The sequence below is a fragment of the Gadus macrocephalus genome, chromosome 3, assembly GCF_031168955.1.
Source record: "Gadus macrocephalus chromosome 3, ASM3116895v1".
NCBI classification, from domain to species: domain Eukaryota; kingdom Metazoa; phylum Chordata; class Actinopteri; order Gadiformes; family Gadidae; genus Gadus; species Gadus macrocephalus.
Window position 1 is genome coordinate 14169454 of NC_082384.1, and position 21882 is coordinate 14191335.

At 45.8% G+C, this 21882-nt stretch overlaps 1 protein-coding gene across 3 annotated transcripts; it reads right to left on the bottom strand.

Moving 5' to 3' along the window:
* Window positions 1-6022: 6022 nt before the first annotated feature.
* On the bottom strand, window positions 6023-16197 carry c1qtnf6b (C1q and TNF related 6b). Of its 3 annotated transcripts, XM_060047459.1 has the most exons (5): window positions 16005-16197; window positions 13628-13742; window positions 13469-13529; window positions 12073-12289; window positions 6023-6889 (listed from the first exon to the last, which is right to left on the bottom strand). In XM_060047459.1, exons 3-5 carry the CDS (start codon window positions 13505-13507, stop codon window positions 6342-6344), a joined length of 804 nt encoding a protein of 267 aa, XP_059903442.1. In that variant the 5' UTR covers window positions 13508-13529; window positions 13628-13742; window positions 16005-16197; the 3' UTR covers window positions 6023-6341. The 3 variants fall into 3 exon arrangements, with proteins under 3 accessions (XP_059903442.1, XP_059903443.1, XP_059903444.1); XM_060047460.1 differs by lacking the exon at window positions 13628-13742; XM_060047461.1 differs by lacking the exons at window positions 13469-13529; window positions 13628-13742 and having other exon boundaries at window positions 16005-16191.
* Between the last annotated feature and the right edge of the window lie 5685 nt (window positions 16198-21882).

The window sequence follows — 21882 nt, forward strand, 5'->3', positions numbered from 1 at the left end:
ATAGCTCTATATTCTAAAAAGACCCACTGCTATAGGGAGTATAGTCAGGAAAAGGCTCTTACAGTGCCTCGCTCTGCAGTAAACACACTCTGGTATCCTGTTCCCACTTTATCCATTCAGGAGAGAGAACTCAACAAGAGGCGGTCCTCTCTAGTTCACTGAAGCAGGGTTTCAATGTTGACTGACAATGGCATTGACTTAAAAATGACAAGCAAAATTCAACGGCTGAAAGTGAAAAAGAAGGCTGACAGGACCAAGGTTTCAGCGTCATGACGTGGGGAGGAGGGATAAGAGTGCATACTGAAAAAACGGACAGGAAGTTAGCCAAAACGACGACATCTCTCACAGCGCCTTTAAGGCAAGTTGAGAGGTGTCTACTCTAAATGTGATTGGCTGTTGGTAAGGCAGCACGATGACCCTCTCTGATGGGGGAGGGCAGAGGATAAGGGCCTGAATTACCGATCCATCGTCACTGACCCCAAACTCACACTTCTACACTCCAAAGAATGTATTTGGAGTAATACTTAATATTAAAACACCCTACCCAAAATGTTGTTTTTTCGATGAAGAATAACGTTTTATTTTGTTGGATATCAACTGTTAAAACAGATTACTCACAGAACTGGCCGTGTTCCCTCCACCCATCTTGCAGAGTGTGGCCTTTACAAGGTGACCACACCTTGTGATACCAGTGGTTGGAGATACCTGAAGTATTGTTAGGAGTTTAAACCAGGTTTTGGTTTTACACAGCAAAAAATGCAGTGTTTGACAGGTTTTGTGTACTGGTGTTATGCACCTCAACAACTGCAGTACTTGGCAGGTTCTGTGAACTGGTTTTATACACCACAACAACTGCAGTATTTGAAAGATTTTGTGAACTAGTTTTATGCAACAACTGCAGTATTTAGCATATTTTGTGTACTGGCTTTATGCACCACAAAAACTGCAGTATTTGACAGGTTTTGTGAACTGGTTTTATGCTATTCAACAACTGCAGTATTTGACAGGTTTTGTGTGCTGGTTTTATGCACCACGACAACTGCAGTATTTCACAGAGGAGAATAACAGTTTCACATTCAGGACTTCCTTTTCAACTCATCACAGTAAATGCTATTTCAGGATATCAGCTCAGGCAGAACGCCGCTGGATGGAAGCATAAAGGCATTTAGAAGTGCCACAGCGTTTAAATGCATAGTAGAAAATATGTGTTTATGTGGATTTTGGAGGCAGTATCTAGTTTAGACCAAAATACTTATTAAGACTCAACTGAATGATAACTGGCTTCTGCGTCTCATCATGTCTACACTGTCCTTTGTGCTCCAGTTTGGAACATGTATTTTCTGTCACCTTGGGATCATTTGTTCCAACTGAAACTGAAGTCCGTCACCGAGACCGCTGGATTAGCTCCTCACTGTAAGAATGTTCCCCTGAGAGCTGAAGTTAAACAGGTCTGTAACATATTTGGGGATCCCACATTTAGACTTAGCAAAAAGCGAGAGGGGAACTGTTGAATATAAACGAGTACTGCTTCATATGTGTGTTTGGCCGAAATGGTAGACTTTCATTGTTTCTTTTTTTAGACCAATGGGGATGTTGAGTGAGAGAGAGAGAGATGTGATAATGCACCGGCTTTTAACTGGAATCCTAGCAACATTTTCCAGTACTTTTTATTTTTTTTATTTTCTTTTAAATCTCGTTTGACTTTGGCACTTTATGTGATGCATCTCCCTTCTAAAGAGCACTTTGAACTTCTGGGCACTGTAGTCCTTTTATGCTTTTCAAATTAAAAGCTCTGCCAAGCTCTGGGTTGATCAAGAGACCAAACCAAAAGTGCCGGTCGTTATTCGTGCTACTTTTTACCATATGTTTCCACAATTAATGTTTCCCACACACACTCACATACACGCACAAACACACACAGACACACACACACACACACACACACACACACACACACACACACACACACACACACACACACACACACACACACACCACAACCTTCTTTTTGGCATCATCAGCTCAGCGTGTATTCAGCCTTTCATGTTTAGGTATCGTCCTGGGGATTTAGCAACATCAGACTGGAAGTCAGCTCATAGATTCATATCTTTATGTGTCCCTCTTGTTGGGTGTGGATGGCTTCAGAGGGGTTGATGGTGGTGGTGGTCGCGGTGCTAGTAGTGCGGGTGGTGGGGGTGATGTTTGGGGTTGATGGGGTGTTGTCGCTGGTGGTGGTGGTGGTGATAGAGATTGTGTGGTGGGGTTGGAGATGGTATGAGTAATGTTGGTGAGGGAGATTGTGGTAATGGAGATGGTGGTGGTGGGTGTCGTGAGGCTGGAGGTGACGGTGTAGAAGGGAGGGATGCAGACAGCAGGTGTTACCTTCTATTTATGATCTAGGATGCGGGGCGGGGAAGGGCCTCTGCCAGGGACCCGGCAAAACATTCATCATAAAATAATCCAAAAATAAATAATCTGGTGTATGTGTGCGTGTCTTCACACACACACACACACACACACACACACACACACACACACACACACACAGTTCAGGTCCTCTATTTATGATCTACTGTATCCCTCCCCGCACATCTGTCTCTAGCAGATATGAGAGAGAGAGAGAGAGAGAGAGAGAGAGAGAGAGAGAGAGAGAGAGAGAGAGAGAGAGAGAGAGGGGGCGTGCAGGGAAGATAAAACCTTGAGACAGCCGTGGAATACACTTGTTAGCCCGTGGTGTCCGCCCCCCTCCCAGACAAACCTCCCTCCTAATAAAACAGAGCACAGCCCCTAACCTGTCATGATGTCTCATAAAACATGCCACTAACCTCTCCTCTCTCTTGCTCTCTCCCTCCCCTCCTTGCTCTCTCCCTCCCCTCCTTGCTCTCTCCCTCCCCTCCTTGCTCCCTGCCTCCTCCCCGACTCACCCCCTCCCTCCTCTTTCAACCTCCCTCCTCTCCACCTTTCCTCTCTCCCTCCCTCCCTCAAGCCTCCCTCCCTCCCCAAAACTCCCTCTTTCTCCCTCGTTTCATCCCTCCATAACTGTGGAAGGTTGACCCCCCCACCTCCCCCCGCCGCGCGCAGGCTCATACTCGCTAGAATACTTCCTGGCTTGTAGACCGTCTTGATTGGTTGGACCGGAGCTAGGTGGAGGAATTTGCAGGAAGAAACTGCTTTGATTTAGTTTCTTTCCTCCTCCTCTCTGAATTCATATATGAGGGAATGTAAAAATCCACGGAAGCATGTTAGATAATTGATGACACCTCCCGACAGAGAGCACTATGTTGTAGTGTATTTGCATATAGTCAATTTGCATCCATTACACTGTGTTCTGTTCATTTCAAAACTCACCATATTTACAGAATCACAACATTTCCAGGATCGCAGTACATATATTAGCCCCTTCTTTATAACGCATTGTGAGGCCCTTGCCAATCTCCCTTCCTACCGGACAACAGCCAGATAGCCTTCTGGGCTAGTCCTGAGCGGCTCGCTAGTCAGAGTGAGATGATCAGGCCTGAGATGTTCTCTGGAGGGTTTCAGGGCAGACGTAGTGATCGCGTACTGCTCTGATTGTATTACCGGCGTTTAATGTCGCTGGCTGCAGGGACAATTGAAAGCACAACAGTTGTTTGTTTGTTTAAGACTAATGGCATCATGGTGGACCAGTGGCTTAACCGAGCTTGAGGGGAGATGAAAAGATGTATGAGAGAGAGTGAGGGAGAAAGCCAGAGATGGAGGAGAGAGAATGGGGGGCGGGGAGAGAGCCAGATAGTGAGTCACGGAAAGAGAGAGTAGAAGAGATAGAGAGGGGTTTGAGGGTGAAGGAGTAGAGGACAAGGGGGAGATGGAGAGCCAGAGAGGAGGAGGGAGAGGTATTTTGGTTTCTGTGGTCAGGAGAATCAAATCGAGAAGGGTAAGGGAGTCTCCGAGGGTTTCTAAAAAAACATACTCCCATCCCCTCACTGCTCCTAAATTCTTCATTTCTTTCTTTTTTCACCTCCCTTGAACGTGGGCTTGTTGTATTTGTAATCACTTATCGCGAGACTTCTTTCACAATCTGGTATTTTAAACCTTTTCTTCTTCAGATACATCAAACGCTTTGTTTCCCCCACTAAATGACACTTCCTGCTGCTGCACCTCACTGCGTTTATTAGTATTATTGTTTGTTGAGTAGTTTTTTTGTTTATTGTTTTCTGCATCGCTTGTGGCTAGTCTTCACTTCCTCCTTCTTCTCTCGCCATCGTCCCCTTGTCTTCTCACACTCCCTCCCTCCTCTCTCTCTCTCCCCTCCTCCCTCCTCTTCCACTCCCTACTTCCCTCCTCCCTCCTCTACCACTTCCTCCTTCCCTTCTTCTCCTCCCTTCCCTCCCTCACTCTTTCCTCCCGCCATCCCTCCGCCCTCCCCTCTCGCTCCTCCCTCCTCTTCCACTCCCTCCTTTCCCCCTCGCCTCCCTCCCTCCCTTCTCCCTCTCTCTCTCTACTTCATAACAAAGTGGTTTGTAGCAGAAGGCATCACCCTGACGCTTGAGGAGAACCCTGAGCTCTGGGTCAGAGCATGGGATGGTAGCCCAACCGCCAGCAGGCTATTACTACACTGTGAGACTGGCGGCCTAAAGAAACGACAGCGAGCTGTTTAAAGAAACAAATGTCTTCTCACCAGAGTGTCCCTCTTCTCCTGTGGGCTGCTCCAGTCTCTCCCCACCCCGGAGCCGTATTACTGCTAATAGAGGGGATGTGTCTGGGCAGATGGAGCTGGCAGCCAGCACGCCCTGCCTGTATCTGCCTCACCCAGGTTGTCTCTGTGTGTGTGTGTGTGTGTGTGTGTGTGTGTGTGTGTGTGTGTGTGTGTGTGTGTCTGTGTCTGTGTGTGTGTGTGTGTGTGTGTGTGTGTGTGTGTGTGTGTGTCTGTGTCTGTGTGTGTTTGTGTGTGTGTGTGTGTGTGTGTGTGTGTGTGTGTGTTTTTAACACACAGATAACAGGGTTTTTCTCACAGGATGTGATGGATGAGCTGTGAGCCGCTGTTGGCTTGTGTTCTTTATTTATTTATTAGTCACGTATGTGTTTGTGTGTGTGGGAGGTGATGTTGAGGTCAAGTCTCTATGCTTCTGAGAGCTCATGCTCTCATGCACCGTTTTTTTAACAAAGATGGAATTATAAGAATTGCTTGCTAGCAGCTGTAGCTGCTGGTAAACTAGATTGTTGAGTAGCTTATGTGGATAAAAGTTTTAGATGGAATATTAATCTATTACTGAGCATTGTTGCATATAATGCAAGTTCACCGAATAATTTGACATGAAAGTATGCTGTACTTTTTACTATTACTATATGTGGAGCTTTGATCGACAGCGACTTACAGTGAATTCAGACAATATACAGTATGTCATTAACGAGCAAGTATAGGGTCTTTGCTTACAGTTTAGGATGCAGAGATCGGGGATCGAACCCAGAAACCGTCACCCTCACCAATAAAATACCCTACATGCAGGATTGAAGACGAAAGCTTTTGTTTTATCAAAATTACACATTAACATCATTTTATTAACAATAATTGCTCAACAACAAATAAGAATGACATCATGGTCTGGATCTGAATACTTTGATGCGCAGCCAGGCCTGAACGGCCTTCTTGATAGACAGGACATCAACAGCTCAGAAAGCCGTTGTGGAAGAGCTTTGGAAGATATGTACTGTACAGCTATGTACATGGTTTCATCTGCTCTGCAGTGAAGTGTCCTTATAGGAAAAACTCTAGTATTTTGTTACACTGCGCCTAGTGCAGCCACATAGCACCTCATGTTTCTCTTTTAACATTGATTGCCTCGTTTTGCTAATTTGAATTGTCTCGTTTCTATGGAGGCCACTTTTATGTGTAGCACAACACTAATTGTTTTTATTGCTAAAAGTAAAGTTCCTCCCTGTCTCTTAACATTTCAAACAAACATTGATTAATGAGTGCACTCTAATTTAAGTTGTTTTCATGCACCACAAAACCCTGGGAGAGTTGTCTCTAGCAGATGAGAGATGTTCAGTGAATCCCAGTTAATACTGTTTGCCATAAATCTTCATCGTCATTTCGGACAGATCATCATTGAAGTTTATTAAAGTATCTGCATAGATCACTTAGGTCAGGGGCTGGGCAGTCTCCTATCTTAACTATCCGAAAATAAGTAAAAAAGAAAAAAAGAGAAAAAAATCGGTTTAGCACCAAACTCACGGCCCCCAACGCCCTTCTCCACCTCCTCCTCCATCTCCTCCATCTCCTCCACCAACGCCATGAAGCGACCCCCCCCAGCTTAAACCCCTGAGATCCTCTCCAACCGACCCTACACCCTCCCCCTGGTTCAGTGGCTCCCGGGCGCCACCAGGTACCCGTTGAAGGTGATGTAGACGTCGACGTCGTCGCTGTACACGGCGTTCTCCCGCTCGCGCTTGTACAGGCGCACCCACACCTCGTCGCCGGCCGCCAGGTCCAGCAGCACGCTCTGGCTCTGCATGATGGAGCGCTCGCTGGGCTGCGCGTACAGGATCACCTGCTCCTCGTCGTTGTGCATCAGGTGCAGGTAGGTCTCCTTGAAGTTCCACGTGTGGATGTTGACGTTGAAGTAGTACACGCCCGGCACGGAGCAGTAGAACTTGCCCTTGAACATGTTGAAGTGGCCCAGCAGGTTGACGAACACCGTGTCGAACACCAGCGGCTGGTAGTAGTCCACGCTGTGCAGCGCCTTGCGACGCCCCACCGAGAAGGAGGAGTGCGTTGTCTTGCAGGCGTCCCCCGGGGCCCCGGCCTGGCCCTTGCTGCCCTTGGGGCCGAAGGGGCCCCTGAAGCCGGGAGTGCCTTCCAGGCCGGGCTTGCCGAGCGTGCCTCTCTCTCCTCTGTCGCCCTTGTCACCTGGAAGCACGGGGGATTACGGTAGGGTTAATGCCGCGGGACAGCGTGCCAGACTCAGAGTTTTAAGGATTACCTTTGGAGGCTAAAGGATTGGTGCGTCCAAAGCGGAAATCGTGTATGAACAGAAATATGCTAGGGTAGGGTTCTAACACCTCTTGACAAGCTTTTATCAAACACAATTGCGCACGCACGTGGGTGAGAAACGCACACAAAACGAACACACGCACGCATGCAAGCACACACACACACACACACACACACACACACACACACACACACACACACACACACACACACACACACTACAACATGAAGCCAAATACTTCCAGATTAATCACAATAATAAGCTTGGTTTTGTGTACTGAAACTGGTACAGATCGAAACAGTGTTCATGCCAAAACACAAACAAAGAAATAGTTTAGACTTGCCTTAACACTTCCATATATTAAGGTAACCTACCTCACAAAGGTGTTGAGGACCCTGAACGAGTGCGAGCGAAGAACGGGCAGAGGGCAACATTATATCTTGATCCCCGTCATTATTCTGTTTCTACAAGTGTCGACGAGTCCTACCCTGTAAATTGATCAGCTAATGTATACGTTTGCAATTAATATATTGTTTGCAAATGATAAATTTGCTCATGTGGCATCCATCTTGAAATCCTTCTGGGCTCTAAGCTGTCTCCATCTTTTAAATCAGGGCTACTCCCAAGATTTACCCGTGTTTTAGCAGGGCTCTGGTCATGGAGAAGGAGGATGAGGCGTTTGAGGTCGACAATCTCAGTTAATCGGGTTTGTTTTCTGGTTTCCATAGCTGCAGCACACTCTGTTTGTGTGCCAATGTTTTTAATATCTGGCAACCCGGGGTACTCTGAGGATAATGTATCATACACAGCCCTGTGTGTGTGCGTGTGTGTGTGTGTGTGTGTGCGTGTGTCTGTGCATGTGTGCGTGCAAGCCTGTATGCGACTTATTGGTTGAGTCGTATGCACCCTACAGACCTTACTAAATATGCTATATATCCCCACACAACTTGTGCAAAGCACCTGTACTTCCCAAATAACGGGCCGGGTGGATGGCTCGGTGGCTCCACCCACTAACGTGTTCCCCAACTATGTCGGCAGTACGCCTTGTAGCCACTACAGGTTCGATTCCCACCTTTGTTCCACATCATTCACTGCCTCCCTCTACCCCCTTTCCTGGGTCTCTTCTCTCTCCAATCTATGAAGGCACCAAAGCCCATCAAACAGGTTTTGTTGACCCAGGCTGACTAATGATATCTCACTGTTGCTGGTCTCTCTTTGCGTTTTCCAAAGTGCTTTAGGGACATAAAACCCTCCCAAGACAGAACCTAAATAGACTGGGGGACACCATCTTGTTTGCCGTCAGTCCCCCCCCCCCCCCCCCCCCCCCCCTTTTCCTAGACAGAGAACTTTTTCCTAAACAAAGTCTTCTTCAGATTTCTCCAAGGATCATGACCATAAATGGAGCCGAAGCTATTTGCAGTCACGTGACCACTGTTGATGCCCTGAATATTTCTTCCGTCTAACGCATCCCCAGTATCTTCATTATAAGACGTGCATACTATATGTTTATATGTCCAATGCCAAATCAAACTAGACTTGCATGTGCATGACATCACTAGCATAATGTAGTCAATAGTATAATTTGACAGACTGGCAACAACTCTGGTCTCTGTTCTACCAAGCAGGGAGGGATGGAATCCTTTTTAAAACATCTGCAGACAATTGGTGTTTGTTCTAGTGCTTTAGTAAATCATAAGATAAGTCTGCCCCTACCAGTGATGAAAGTGGGATTTAGCGCAAGGGATTTAACTATGGAAATATATGTGTGTTGTATCTACAGTGTGTCCCCAGAGGAAACTGTGGTCTGGTCTAAATTATAGCCCCACAGATGGAAATTAAGGACTGTGTGTGTCTATATAACCATGTGTGTGGGTGTTGGCAGTATTCTGATTTTTTGTGTGTGTGTGTGTGTGTGTGTGTGTGTGTGTGTGTGTGTGTGTGTGTGTGTGTGTGTGTGTGTGTGTGTGTGTGTGTGTGTGTGTGTGTGTGTGTGTGTGTGTGTGTGTGTGTGTGTGTGCGTGCGTGCGTGCGTGCGTGCGTGCGTGCGTGTGTGTGTGTGTGTGTGTGTGTCAGCTGGGACATCTTCTCTGGTTGGCTGGCTGCTGTTTCACCCTGAGCCTTACTCTGCAGATCCGTGTTGGAACACAAGACCGTGCTTTCAACCGTGCACGTGCAAATACACGCATGGGCCAACACACACACACACACACACACACTAGTAATGTCTTGGCAGCAGCCACACAGCATACACAAGAACTACATTCTTGTGTGTGATTAAAACTGTGAGCAAATGTGTGCGTGTGTGAGTATTTCAGGTTGTATGAATGCAGGTGTGTTTTGTGTGTGTGTACAGGGTTCTGTGTGTGTGTGTGTGTGTGTGTGTGTGTGTGTGTGTGTGTGTGTGTGTGTGTGTGTGTGTGTGTGTGTGTGTGTGTGTGTGTGTGTGTGTGAGCGTGCGCGTGTGCGTGTGTGTGTGTGTGAGAGGTTATATGAATGCAGGTGTGTGGAACAGTTGTTCCAAATCTGTGCAGGGTCACACTCAGGTAAGCTGACCGCGACCTCTCCTTCATGCACCGTGTCATCAGCATGGTAGGTCAGAGGTCACCACTTCTGGGGGCATGTGTGTGCACGTGAAAGGTTTATCAGGGACATATAAGTGTTGTATCGTGTGTGTGTGTGTGTGTGTATGTGGGTGGGTGTCGGTGTTATACAATAATGTGTGCCCCCCGTGCATGCATATGGATAATTGTGCATTTGAAAATTTAACTGGGACTTGCAATATATGCATACTGCATGTGTCTTGTTCAATGATGCATCTGTGTCCCTTTTATGCGTGTGTGTGTTCTCATATCAGAAGCTGTTACTATTAACCTAAAACTGTTCCTCATTCTCTCCATGTTTGATGTGGTCGGGGTTCAGAACCACAGTTAGACTATCCAATGGCAGGCGGGGCCAACAGATTAGAGCAGATTGTTGCTGCTTGGACAGCTCCACCCGTTTGGGCTGCTAAGGTGACGATATTAAACTTCTTTGGTGGTGTGGCATCGGAGAGAATAAAATCCTTTACTCACTTTCACCTCTCTCGCTCTTTCATGTCCTCTGCCTCTCCCTGTCAAATTTCTCTTTTTCTCACGGATAACACTCACACAAACAAACACATGGTTCCCCACGAACACACACAGTTGCTCTCACACAGACACACACACACACACACACAGTTCCTCAAAGACACACACACACACACATACACAAAGTATCTCTCTCACACATGCCAGACCTCAGCAGTCGTCCACAATAAACAAACGCATCTCAGAACTAAGCGATTCTGTATGGTCCGAAACAAACAAACCCGTGGCCGGTTGTTTACCGGTGTACCAGCCAGCCAGCGCCGGCCAGGTCACGGCACCCATGAAGGAGCCAAGGGTGAAGCCAAGACACACGCTGACGCATTCACGTGTGGTCCGCTTTGTTACGTCCATTGAGACGGTTGATTAGCGAACCTTCAAAAACCTTCTTTCCCTCTAAATCAGGGGTCTCAAACTCAATTTACCTGGGGGCCGCTGGAGGCAGATTCTGGGTGAGGCTGTGCCGCATCAAGTTTTCCACAAAAAAGTACAAATATCCAGTCTTCTCAAGCTTTACTATTAACAGTTCTGTGACATGAATTCTTTTTTGAACATGAATGGCTCTTTTGAACATGAACGACTTTAAAGCATGAACCTTCTTCAGAACATGAAGTGTCCTTCTGAACATATGGCTTTTCTTGCCTACTCCTTACTGCCAGAGACCTGGCAGCGCTTCCTCTCACACAGCTCCTGCAGGGCCCATGCAGGGCTTTAGATATTTTTTTTTTATAAAGCTTGCTGCGCCCAACAACCTTGCGAAGACGGGGTGAAATGTGCAGAAGCATTTTTCACCGCAAACGTTGGTGTGTGTGTGTGTGTGTGTGTGTGTGTGTGTGTGTGTGTGTGTGTGTGTGTGTGTGTGTGTGTGTGTGTGTGTGTGTGTGTGTGTGTGTGTGTGTGTGTGTGTGTGTCAAGCCCGGCCCGGCCCGACACATTAACTGTAATTATGAGCCCGAGCCCGATTTCAACCCGAATTTTTGTGTAACTTATGATATATAAATTTCGATTAATATGTGTCGGCCTCAACTTGATACAAAACACTCTTTCACACGTCGATATTTCCTCTCCCACTGGACACACAGGAACACACACACACACACACACACACACACACACACACACACACACACCCACCCCTACCGAGTACCGACGTATCCAGGCCCATGCAGTTATAAAATGCAATCAATCATGTCAGAACATAGACATTTTCTATAAATAGCCTACCAACGTTTGCAGTGAAAAAAAACTGACGCACATTTCATGCTCAGGGATATGAAGCTCCACAACTTGAGGAACTCGGTTGCTAAGCCGTTAGTTTCAGATGCTTCAGTAAGATCGAAATACATCAGAGGAGTCACACAGGAGAGAACCCGGTCAGGTGCATGGTGTTTGGAAAGAGATACACACAGAAAGGGCGTATCTCCAGCGCACACAGAGTTGGGAGAAGTCATACCGTTGGCCTGGCACATTTCACCTCCGTCTTATGCAAGGTTTTTGTGCGCAGCAAGCTTTATAAATGAGGCCAACGGGCAAGCGCAGCGACTCGGCAAAAAAAAAAAAATAATTATATTTAAAACGTGCGGGCCGCACTAACACTTAACTTTGATATCAAGTAGGGGGCCACAAAATATCGTCCCGCGGGCCGCAATTGGCCCGCGGGCCGCGAGTTTGAGACCCCTGCTCTAAATGTTCATGCACGGGATGAGAGAAGTCTGAGTTGTACTTTTCAACGGGACTATGAAGGGATTGGATGTTAGTTGGATCAGTGAGACAGAGGCTTTTGTTGGATGTGTAACGTTAGAATTTCTTAAAAGACAACCGTCGCTGTTTTTCTCTCCACCAACACATTCAGTCTGGCTCCTGAGCTGCTAGTCTCTAAATATAGGGCTTAAAACACAGAGAACAACACAGTGTGTGTGTGTGTGTGTGTGTGTGTGTGTGTGTGTTAGTGTGCATGCGTGTGCGTCTGTTACCTTTAAGGATGGTCATGTTGATGATGGTGTGGACCTCGGTGGCGGCCTGGTAGCGGGCGGGACTATCTGGGGGGGGCTGGGAGTGGGCGGAGCCGGCAGCTGGGGGCTCCAGGTGGTCACAGCAGCGTCTGCATGGGCGGGTCAGGGGCCGCGAGGGGGAGGGCACGCACGCCACGGGGACCAGCAACAGAAGAAACACCCACATTGCGCCGGAATCCTAGAAGACAGGGGGAGCAAGGGATTGTGGGAAAGATACAAGTGAGGTATCGAGGGCTGGGGCTGAATTTGTTCACCTATTCCGTGCACTATTTAGTGCACTACCAGTGCTCTGTCCACAGTCTCAGTGTACAAATCTGGTTCCATAAATAGGGCACTATTTATTGCACTGTTGAAGAAGTTGTTAAACAACTTTATCACATGATGCATGTGTTTTAATTGTCCTTGGGTGCTAAGAGTACGTGTGGTGCCATCCAACCCAAGTCGGGGTGTTTATCCAACCAATATACATCACATTTATAAATTCCGGATCATAATTAGTGTCCCAATTGCCCTTATCTCTGCATTATTTGTGCCCTAATTAGTTTTCTCTATAGTGTCTACTATGAAGGGATTTGGGAATGAGGCAAATCTGGATGGACCAGGCTTCCATCCTGATAAATCGGATTTAGCAGTTGGCCAGATTTATCCTGACCTTTTAAAAAGGTCATCAAATGAAAATGCTAATCAACTGCATGTTGTGCAAACATAATAAGTCTGCTCTAAATTGTTGCCAGGCAACAAGTGATCTGGTTTTACTTTCCTTACGGACACATGTGTGTGATAAATGTGTGTGTGTGTGTGTGTGTGTGTGTGTGTGTGTGTGTGTGTGTGTGTGTGTGTGTGTGTGTGTGTGTGTGTCAACCACATGTCAACAACATATATTTGTAAGAATTTTATTTGAAATAATTAATCTATGGTTTATTGTGACCTCCAAAGTAATATGGAGGTTATGGGCAAGAGTGTGCAAGTGTAAATAATACTAATATTATAGAGCTCTGGCAGTGTGGTTCCACTGTGATTCCCCCCAGGTTAATTCCCTTTGTGAATCTCTCAATCAGTAATCACAGCCAAACCCTATCACACAGGTTCATAATCCGTGAGGGAAGAGACACTTCTGGACACTGATGGATCTTTGAGGGACTGCGTGACTGCGCAGGTCTATTTAGGAGTGTGTGTGATTCAACGACGGACAGGGTGTCCACTGAGACTACCCCATCCAGAAATAAACTCATCTCGTAGAAAGATGCTAGCGCTACCAGGGTTTAAGGTTAGACTCTGGACCCTGGCTGACTACATGGTTTTGTAGTGTCATTGTAGGACGTTGTATTGCTGGTGATAAACCAGGCTTTTGCCATACCTGCAACTCTCCATTCAAGTCTCCACTCAACTTTGGCATGATGCTTGTCCCAAGTTAACGCCTGCGGGGATAGTGAGTGTAGAGTTATCCAGCCGTCTGGCTTCACGGCTGAAGAGTTGTAAACTGATGTGATTCAGTCTGATCAGCCCTTTCACACGCCTCTTCACTTGACACCGGCTCCTCCTTAGTGCCCTACGGTAGTCTGAAGAGGTGCTTTGGTTGGGCATTATAAGCAGTATAATCCAGTCCGGTCCCCTAGCCTCCTGACAGCATCCTGATTCACGGAGTAATCAAAATAGTGTTATCCCAAATAATGATAACAATGTTAAAAAGATTAAAGAAATGCATAGATGGCCTTTTCCTCTGATCAGCAGATTTTATTGCTTTGCTTTAAACCAGAATCGGAAAGATCAAAGAGGGAAAAAGCATCACACTGATTGAATGGAGTTTTCAAACAATGGAATGCCACAGCATTACATTGCTGTCCAGCCAAGGCCAGCATGATGTTCCTTGTGAAACGCAAACCTGAATATTTTGATGGTCGATCATTTTGTTGTTTTAACCCTTTCATCATCTGCTTGTAATAAAAGTACAGTGAGCGTGTGTACATCGCCCTGCACCAAGTGATGAGTCGTGGTTTGACTGTGGATGGGACCATGATACAGTCTCTTTGTATAAACGGGAGGCATTCCAAGACCTTTCATACATTTAACTCCTTTTTTGTAATTAAACATTTTCCATAATATATATATAGCTTATAAAAACAGCAATCTTCCAGGACCCCACATACATATCAGTGGCCCAAGTTGGCTCCCAACTCCCAGGTTGGAGCCCTACCTAATTTCTTCGGACAGGTTAACAAGGATATTAACCTTTTTTATAGTTTTGCTGTGTGCCTGTTCAGTGATCCATACGAGTCATTTATAAAGTACTTATCTTCTGGTGATGTGTGAAGGGTTTGGTGTTTTCCCTGAAAGTTGCTTTACTGTCTAGAGACCAAAGTTAGGGTCCTCTTACATTGTCCTTCAGCGCACACACAAACCAACTTACACACCAGCTCACAATGACACCAACCAACGCATACTCAACAACACATGAGCATCAACAAACACACACACATTCTAAACACATGCTTCAACTCTCACACACACACGGACACACACACAAACACACACACAGCCACACACATACACACACACAAACATCAACATACACACCAACACACACACACACACACACACACACACACACACACACACACACACACACACACACACACACACACACACCAACACACATATCGGTCCATTGCAAACACCAAAACACACACACACAAACACCAACTCACACACATTAACTCACAGCTGGATGAAGCTGCATCCCAGCTGCGTTCACCGACCACTCTGCAGATGTGTTGGTGTTATATAACATTAAGCTGCATCCTTGGTGTTTCTCTCACTCATTCATACCCCCATTTACCTATTCTACTGTAATACTCATTCAATCATTCATTGACTCCCCCACACCCACACACACATACACACACAAAAAGCCTACAGCAGCTAAAAGCTAGAGGGAGGTATTCTGTAAAAAGAAAACAAAAGTGAGGCAGCAGATGTTGTCAGCTTGATGTGGAAGCGAGACAGGAGAAGAAGGGCTAGGCCATGTATGAATGAACTGTCACCAGAAACCGCCCACGGTGTTCAAGTCTCTCCTGCTGCCTTCAACCCCTTCTCTCTTACTCCCTTCCAACCCCCCCACCCCCCTCCCCAAACACACACACACACACACACACACACACACACACACACACACACACTCTCTCCCTCTCCCTCTCTCTCTCTCTCTCTCTCTCTCTCTCTCTCTCTCTCTCTCTCTCTCTCTCTCTCTCTCTCTCTCTCTCCCTTCGTAAGTTAGGCGAGGCTACAAATAATTTGCATAGTGATACATGTACCGAGGTTGTATCAAGGATGCATTTCAATGTGTCGTCTAAAAATGTAGTTACAATGTACCACAATAACATGTTTTTATCACATTTTAATCGAAACCAATGGCTGACATAATGTAGGCCTAGATTCACATCGTTATCACCTCGCAGGAATGATTAGGATACGTCAAAACTAGTTGGGTTGTTTATAGGTGAGGATTTCATATAGTAGGTCTACAACTATAGTGACGATACTGGCCAACCCACAATGACTCCATCCGACCGACAGCCACGTCTGCAAAACACCAAGTTTGGCTCGCAGCTGCCATCCGGTGAAATAAGACGCAAGGATCGTTTGCAAAAGCTCGTCAAGTAGTCAGTTCGTTAAAAAAAAAAAAAAAAGAATACAACCCGATGTTCACTCGAGCAATTTTAAGTCAGCAGTTGCATGCATGCTGCTGAATAGGCAATTTCGGAGCAACTGACCAAAAAAGTGTCTTCTTCGTGCAGGCGATGCTTTATTTAACGTGCCCATCGGGCACTACGTGCAATACAAGCGCTGTTGTTTCGGGTTTTCCCGGCTCACAGCGCGCGCTTTAGGTGGCTTACCTCGAGGAGTTTCACACAGCTGTTGAGGATCCTCGCGGGCTGTGCTCTCACAGTAGAGTAGACTCCTCGTGTAAAACAGCTGGATGGGCGAATGAGTCAAGGAGCTTCTCTCTCTCTCTCTCTCTCTCTCTCTCTCTCTCTCTCTCTCTCTCTCTCTCTCTCTCTCTCTCTCTCTCTCTCTCTCTCTCTCCTCTCTTCCCATTTTCCTTCTTTCTCTCTATCTCTCACTGTGTCTCTCTTTTTTTTCTCTCTCTCCCTTTCTCTCCCGCTCTCTCTCTTTATTTTATTTTTCTCTCTCTCTCTCTCAAGGTCTCTCTTTCTTTCACCCTTTCTCTAAAACTTAGCCATATTCTTATTTTCCCTCCTGAGTCAGAGTTTAATTCTTCCAGAAGAGAGCTCTCTCTCATCAATCACTCTCTGGGAAGCATACACTTGAAATTGACGCTACCAACAGAGCAAAAAAGGAGAACTAAATCAATGTCTAACGCTCACAGCCAAATCCGACAGCTGTGATGTCGGTTATCTTTGTTTTTCACAGATTCCGTTGCATTCTGGAAAGTTATCTGCACATTTTACAGTGCTGCTTGGTGCCAAAGATAACGGTCCCGCATCCGGTTGGTTGTGCCTGGTGTGTTGGCCTTGTGTCTTACTGTAATGTGGAACAAAAATATGCTGTCCCACTTTCATACATCCTCTTTAAATCTGTCAAACTTTGGCATAAAGTTCTCTCTTTCTCTTCCCATGTAGTTCTTTCGCAGCACTTTAAGCATAGGCTAGAAGACTATCCACCAAAGGTATAGTTAAGGCTTTATTGCACTTGTCTGCCAAACAAATGTCACTCTCTCCAGTTGATTACACCAAATAACCCCCGAGGCCGCTCGTTTGCAGCCTTTCAGAATTCATTTAATTTGAAGAAAACGGCTAATCACAGAGAGCCAAACACCCTGTAGGCGTCTTAAAGCTGCGACGGCCAGCTGCACAAGAGTGTGCTCTGTTTTAAGGGGAACAACGCGCTACCGTTACCATTACCCTCCTGCATTGATGGGGTGCAATGGCGCCTCACAGCTTGCAGCGTTTTCCCAACACATTGCACAGCATAGGGCCGCGTGTGCACAGCTGTAATCCATGTCATCGTATTCTATCCGGCGTATCAGGTTTCAAGTGTATTTGTCATATGTGCAATGGAGAACCAACAGTAGGCCTAGGTGTCATATAATGGAAATGAAATGTACGCCTAACTAATAAGAATTGCAAATAAAATATGCAGATAAAATAATCAAACATAATTAGTGCTGCTGGAAAAACAAGGGATGAAGGGATGATAATTGTATCTGTGTTTTTGTTTTGATTTCCGAGAGACCTTGGGATCGGGGGTTAACCCATCTTCCACAATATCCTTCATTCCCATGTGTTTTTTTCTGTTTGACTGTGTATACACAAAAAAAACACGGTGTGTGTGTGTGTGTGTGTGTGTGTGTGTGTGTGTGTGTGTGTGTGTGTGTGTGTGTGTGTGTGTGTGTGTGTGTGTGTGTGTGTGTGTGTGTGTGCGTATGGCCAAGATCAGATTGAAACGGACTGAAGACATCTCAGGTTTCCCACAGAGGAATGGCTGTTTTTCATTCAACCCAGTGGAAATGGTTAATTTCATTTCAGATTCACATTACACACACACACACACACACACACACACACACAAGCCTCACACCTACACACACACGCACACAAACAAACACACACAGTGCCCACTTAACACACACGCATGTGTATTCGTTGTATGTGCATAGGTCTGTCTTTATATCTGTGCTCTGTGTGTGTGTGTGTGTGTGTGTGTGTGTGTGTGTGTGTGTGTGTGTGTGTGTGTGTGTGTGTGTGTGTGTGTGTGTGTGTGTGTGTGTGTGTGTGTGTGTGTGTGTGTGTGTGCGCGTGTGTGTGTGAGAGAGTGTGTGTGTCTGATTCAGCCCAGCTGCTCCCTGCTCATCAAATGTACTAATATAGTTACTGTGTCTCTGATAATCCAACACACACACACACACACACACACACACACACACACACACACACACACACACACAAATAAACACACACACACACACACACATACACACACACCCACACACACACACGTTTCATTCTCAGAGCGTAGGGTTCAGTACCACTGACAGGTCCATAATCAGAGTGAAATGGACTGAAGACGTCTCGGGTTTCCCACAGGGGAATGGCTGTTTTTTATTAAACCCAGTGGAAATGGTTTCATTTCAGATTCACGTTACACACACACACAAGCACCCACCCAAGCAGGCATGCCCACGCCGCACACTCACACCTCGCACAAACACACACACACAGTGCCCTATTAAAATAAAATGTATTTGTAAAAACAGATCTTGCATGCTAGTATGCATGCGACACAGTGCATTCTTTTTCACCTGTTTCATCTAAATTGTGCAGGTCACCTACCGTGCAGGACTCTGGCAGAGATCACCCCCACTACGAGTCTTTACTTGTTGTGGAAGTACCAGAGACGTCCGAGTACCCGACGCAGTCTTTAATTCATAATATCCGGAGGCGCACACAGCTTTTGGCAGTGGTATTATGCTATTATATTATTATTATTTAGATATAGAGCTCCGGGACTCCGTAAACGGCAATAACCACTTCTCCTCCATGCTGCTGTTCACTCTGGACTGCAGGGAGTGAACGCTGATTGGCTGTTATGTTACGTCCCTCGGAGTGAACGCTGATTGGCATTATGAGAGTTGCATCTTCAATCCACAAGCGCCAAAAAGTCACTGTCTGCCTTTTCTCGGTCAAGAATGCACCAAATTTGAAATTTATGTTACTATTCAACTACATATATGACCCTTTTTCAATGCAGATGCATGTCTCCACTGGTGAAATTCTCCTTTAAAGGCACCCAGTGCAACTTTCGAGGCTTAAAAATAAACATTCAATTTCTAGTCTTTTTTACACATAGTAAGTTTCAATAACTCCATACCATTACATACCGACATTTAAGCAGCAAAGATGAGACGTCGTTGTGTGGTGAGAACTGATACAAAATCGATAACAACAACAATGCCGCCATTTTCTTTATTTTTTGTAACCTACAATAAATAAAGCAGGCTTCCAGTCAATGGAAAAATGGCTTCTCCCCACCGGCGATTGTTGTTGTTTACGATTTTCTATCAGTTCTCACCACACAACGACGTCTCATCTTTGCTCCTTGAATGTCGATATGTAATGGTATGGAGTTATTGAAACTTACTACGTGTAAAAAAGACTAGAAATTGAATGTTTATTTTTCATTGAATGTTTACATAAAGTTGCACTGGGTGCCTTTAAGGATGCCTGTATAGAGTTCGTAAGTCCGCCCCTTCCGGGAGACCCCATGGGACCTCTGGGCTAGTAAAATTAGAATGGGTTTCAATGGAGACAAGTAATTATTTTCTGGTCCCAGTCTTTATATGCCCTGGATTACACATATGTTGTTTGTGTATTTAAAAGATAATTCTTCATGCAAAGAAAACTAAATAATTTCGCGAAGAATATAAATAATGTTAGGTTTTGTGTGAGGCCGCTTTGGGAACTACAGCCCCTCGATGCTCTCGACACGAATGATATATGCCACCACCACTCTGGTACAGACATGGCGATCTCTCTGCTCCACCTCACCACTATTTTCCAAGGGGAAGATAACAGCATCGAAAGAGGTGAAAACCATTATAAATCGGGGCATGTTGAGAGTTTCAGTTATGCCGTCTTGGCCACGCCAGTCGCAGGGAGCGTGAAGTCACATACGAGACCGTCTCTCATTATTGAAATTAACTCTGTCAAACTCTTGACATGAAAAATTATCATTTTAATCCACAGACAGCATATGTGTAATCCAGGGCATAGACTGGGTCAAGAAAATAATTATTTTCTCTCCATTGAAACCCATTCATATTTTTACGATCTCAAAGGTCCCATGGGGGTCTACCAGAAGGGGCGGACTTACGAGCTCTATAGGCTAGGCAGCACACACTTTGGATTGAAGCCAGTACCTGTCAGCTGGGCGTCAAAAACACCCTAGCCACGCCCCCTTCTTCTAATTGCGTTCCTGTGATGTCTCTTGGACCGCCGTGTGTTTCGTAGAGCGTAGCTCCAGCACTAGGATCCAGAAGGATCCAAGGGATTTCAACCAATCACGACACAAAGCAAATGTGTGTGTGTTAAATAAATGTACATTACATTGGGCCAAATGCCTTGGATCCAGTTCTGGATTTCCGGAAACCGTCACTCAATGTTCAATTTAGCTCCCTATAGTGCGGATGTGTAGGCCGTAACCTCTTTTTTAAACTGCAAGCCACTTGTCTGTCGTGAGAGACTACCCCAGCCCTAACAAAGAACTGTAGTCCTTCTGTCATCCCATATACACGTCACTCCCTTCCCCCCTGTAAGTCTATACCATTCTCTTATACATGAGCACATACTTCCTTTGGACAACATGATCTTGACCGCAAGGCTCAGGAAACTTGGGGGAAGGTACAGGGTGGATTTGGAGGTCGGTCTCTCCCCCCCCCCCCACCCCCTCTCCCTGTCCATGTCTGTCTAATCCAGGGTTTCACTGGTGAGATTGGTTCAATATGCCCAGGGAGAGTACAGTGAGCTGAGACCGGACAAGAGGGAACCCAGGGGGCTAGAGGTAGCCAGAAGAAGCGAGGTCCTGTAGGTTTGGGTGAAAGTAGATCGGTGAGACCCTAACCCTAAATTCTGGTCCTGCTGCTTTTTAATTTGTTTTTGTTTTCTATTGTGTTGTGTGCTTGGTATTCCGTGAAAAGACCTCGGGACAAATGGGCCATTTCCTATAGTTTGTGATTTAATTATATAACTTAGCTTAAGGGTTGTTGTTGTATTCCACAATTTCCATGAATGCCATGTGTTTACAGTAAGGAAAAAACATGGAAAATATAAACGGATGCATATGTACACAAAATGTACGTCCTAAACATATAATCAAATATATGTAGCTATAACTATAAAGTGGCTCAAACTATGTATTTCATTTGGCTTCACTCATTACAAATGGATTGGATTAGACTCCCATTGCTGCATATTAGATTCACAACTGCTGTACCATACGGATTCTAGCTGGCCAAGGCAACATACAGTATATCTTGACAATTATATTTTTAATTATTAATTATTATGAATAAACACTTTTCCTGGGATTTGGGGTGTGGTTTTGGGTCTCTGGTGCTCCCACATGCATGCAAACTTTGAAATAAGTCTGTACATGGTTTTTTGAGTGCAGAGATGCATTTCTGAAAGTAACCAGCCTACAGTTAACAAACGAGAGAGTCCGTTTTGGCTCCCCCTCCTCCGAAGGAAGGGAGCACATTTGAATATTACCACCCCTCACTATCATTTGATAGTGTTTGTTGGGGGTTTGGTTGGTATAGGGCTCGGTGGGTTCTGGTTGGGTTAGGGTCAGGGGGTCTGTAGAGCTAGGGTCAGGGTATGGTTGGATAAGGGCCAGGTGGTCTGGGGCGTCAGTACGGTTCATTTTAGCACGGTAAGGGCCAGGGGGTCTGCAGGGTTAGAGGCAGGCTTAGGTTTAGTAGGATTAGGGGTTTGATGGTCTGTGGAGTCAGTATGGTTAGGTTTAGTACGGTAAGGGCTAGATGGTCTTTATGGTAAGAGTCAGGCTTAGGTTTAGTAGGGTTAGGGGTTAGGTGGTCTTTGGGGTTAGTAGGGTTAGGTTTGGTAGGGTTAGGGGGTCAGTTGGGTTAGTAGGGTAAGGTTAAGTAGGATTAGGGGCTAGGTGGTCTTTGGGGTTACCAGGGTTAGATGGTCAGTGGGGTTAGCAGGGTTATTAGGTTGTCTGTTGGGTTAGTAG

What these genes read in the sequence shown, in the direction of transcription:
- c1qtnf6b (XM_060047460.1), bottom strand. Translation starts at nt 13,507, where the DNA reads ATGCCAAAGTTGAGTGGAGACTTGAATGGAGAGTTGCAG. An exon ending in ACTTGAATGGAGAGTTGCAG is followed by an intron (nt 12,290 to 13,468) that starts GTATGGCAAAAG and finishes CCTGTCTTCTAG; the next exon opens with GATTCCGGCGCAATGTGGGT. An exon ending in CAACATGACCATCCTTAAAG is followed by an intron (nt 6,890 to 12,072) that starts GTAACAGACGCA and finishes CCGTGCTTCCAG; the next exon opens with GTGACAAGGGCGACAGAGGA.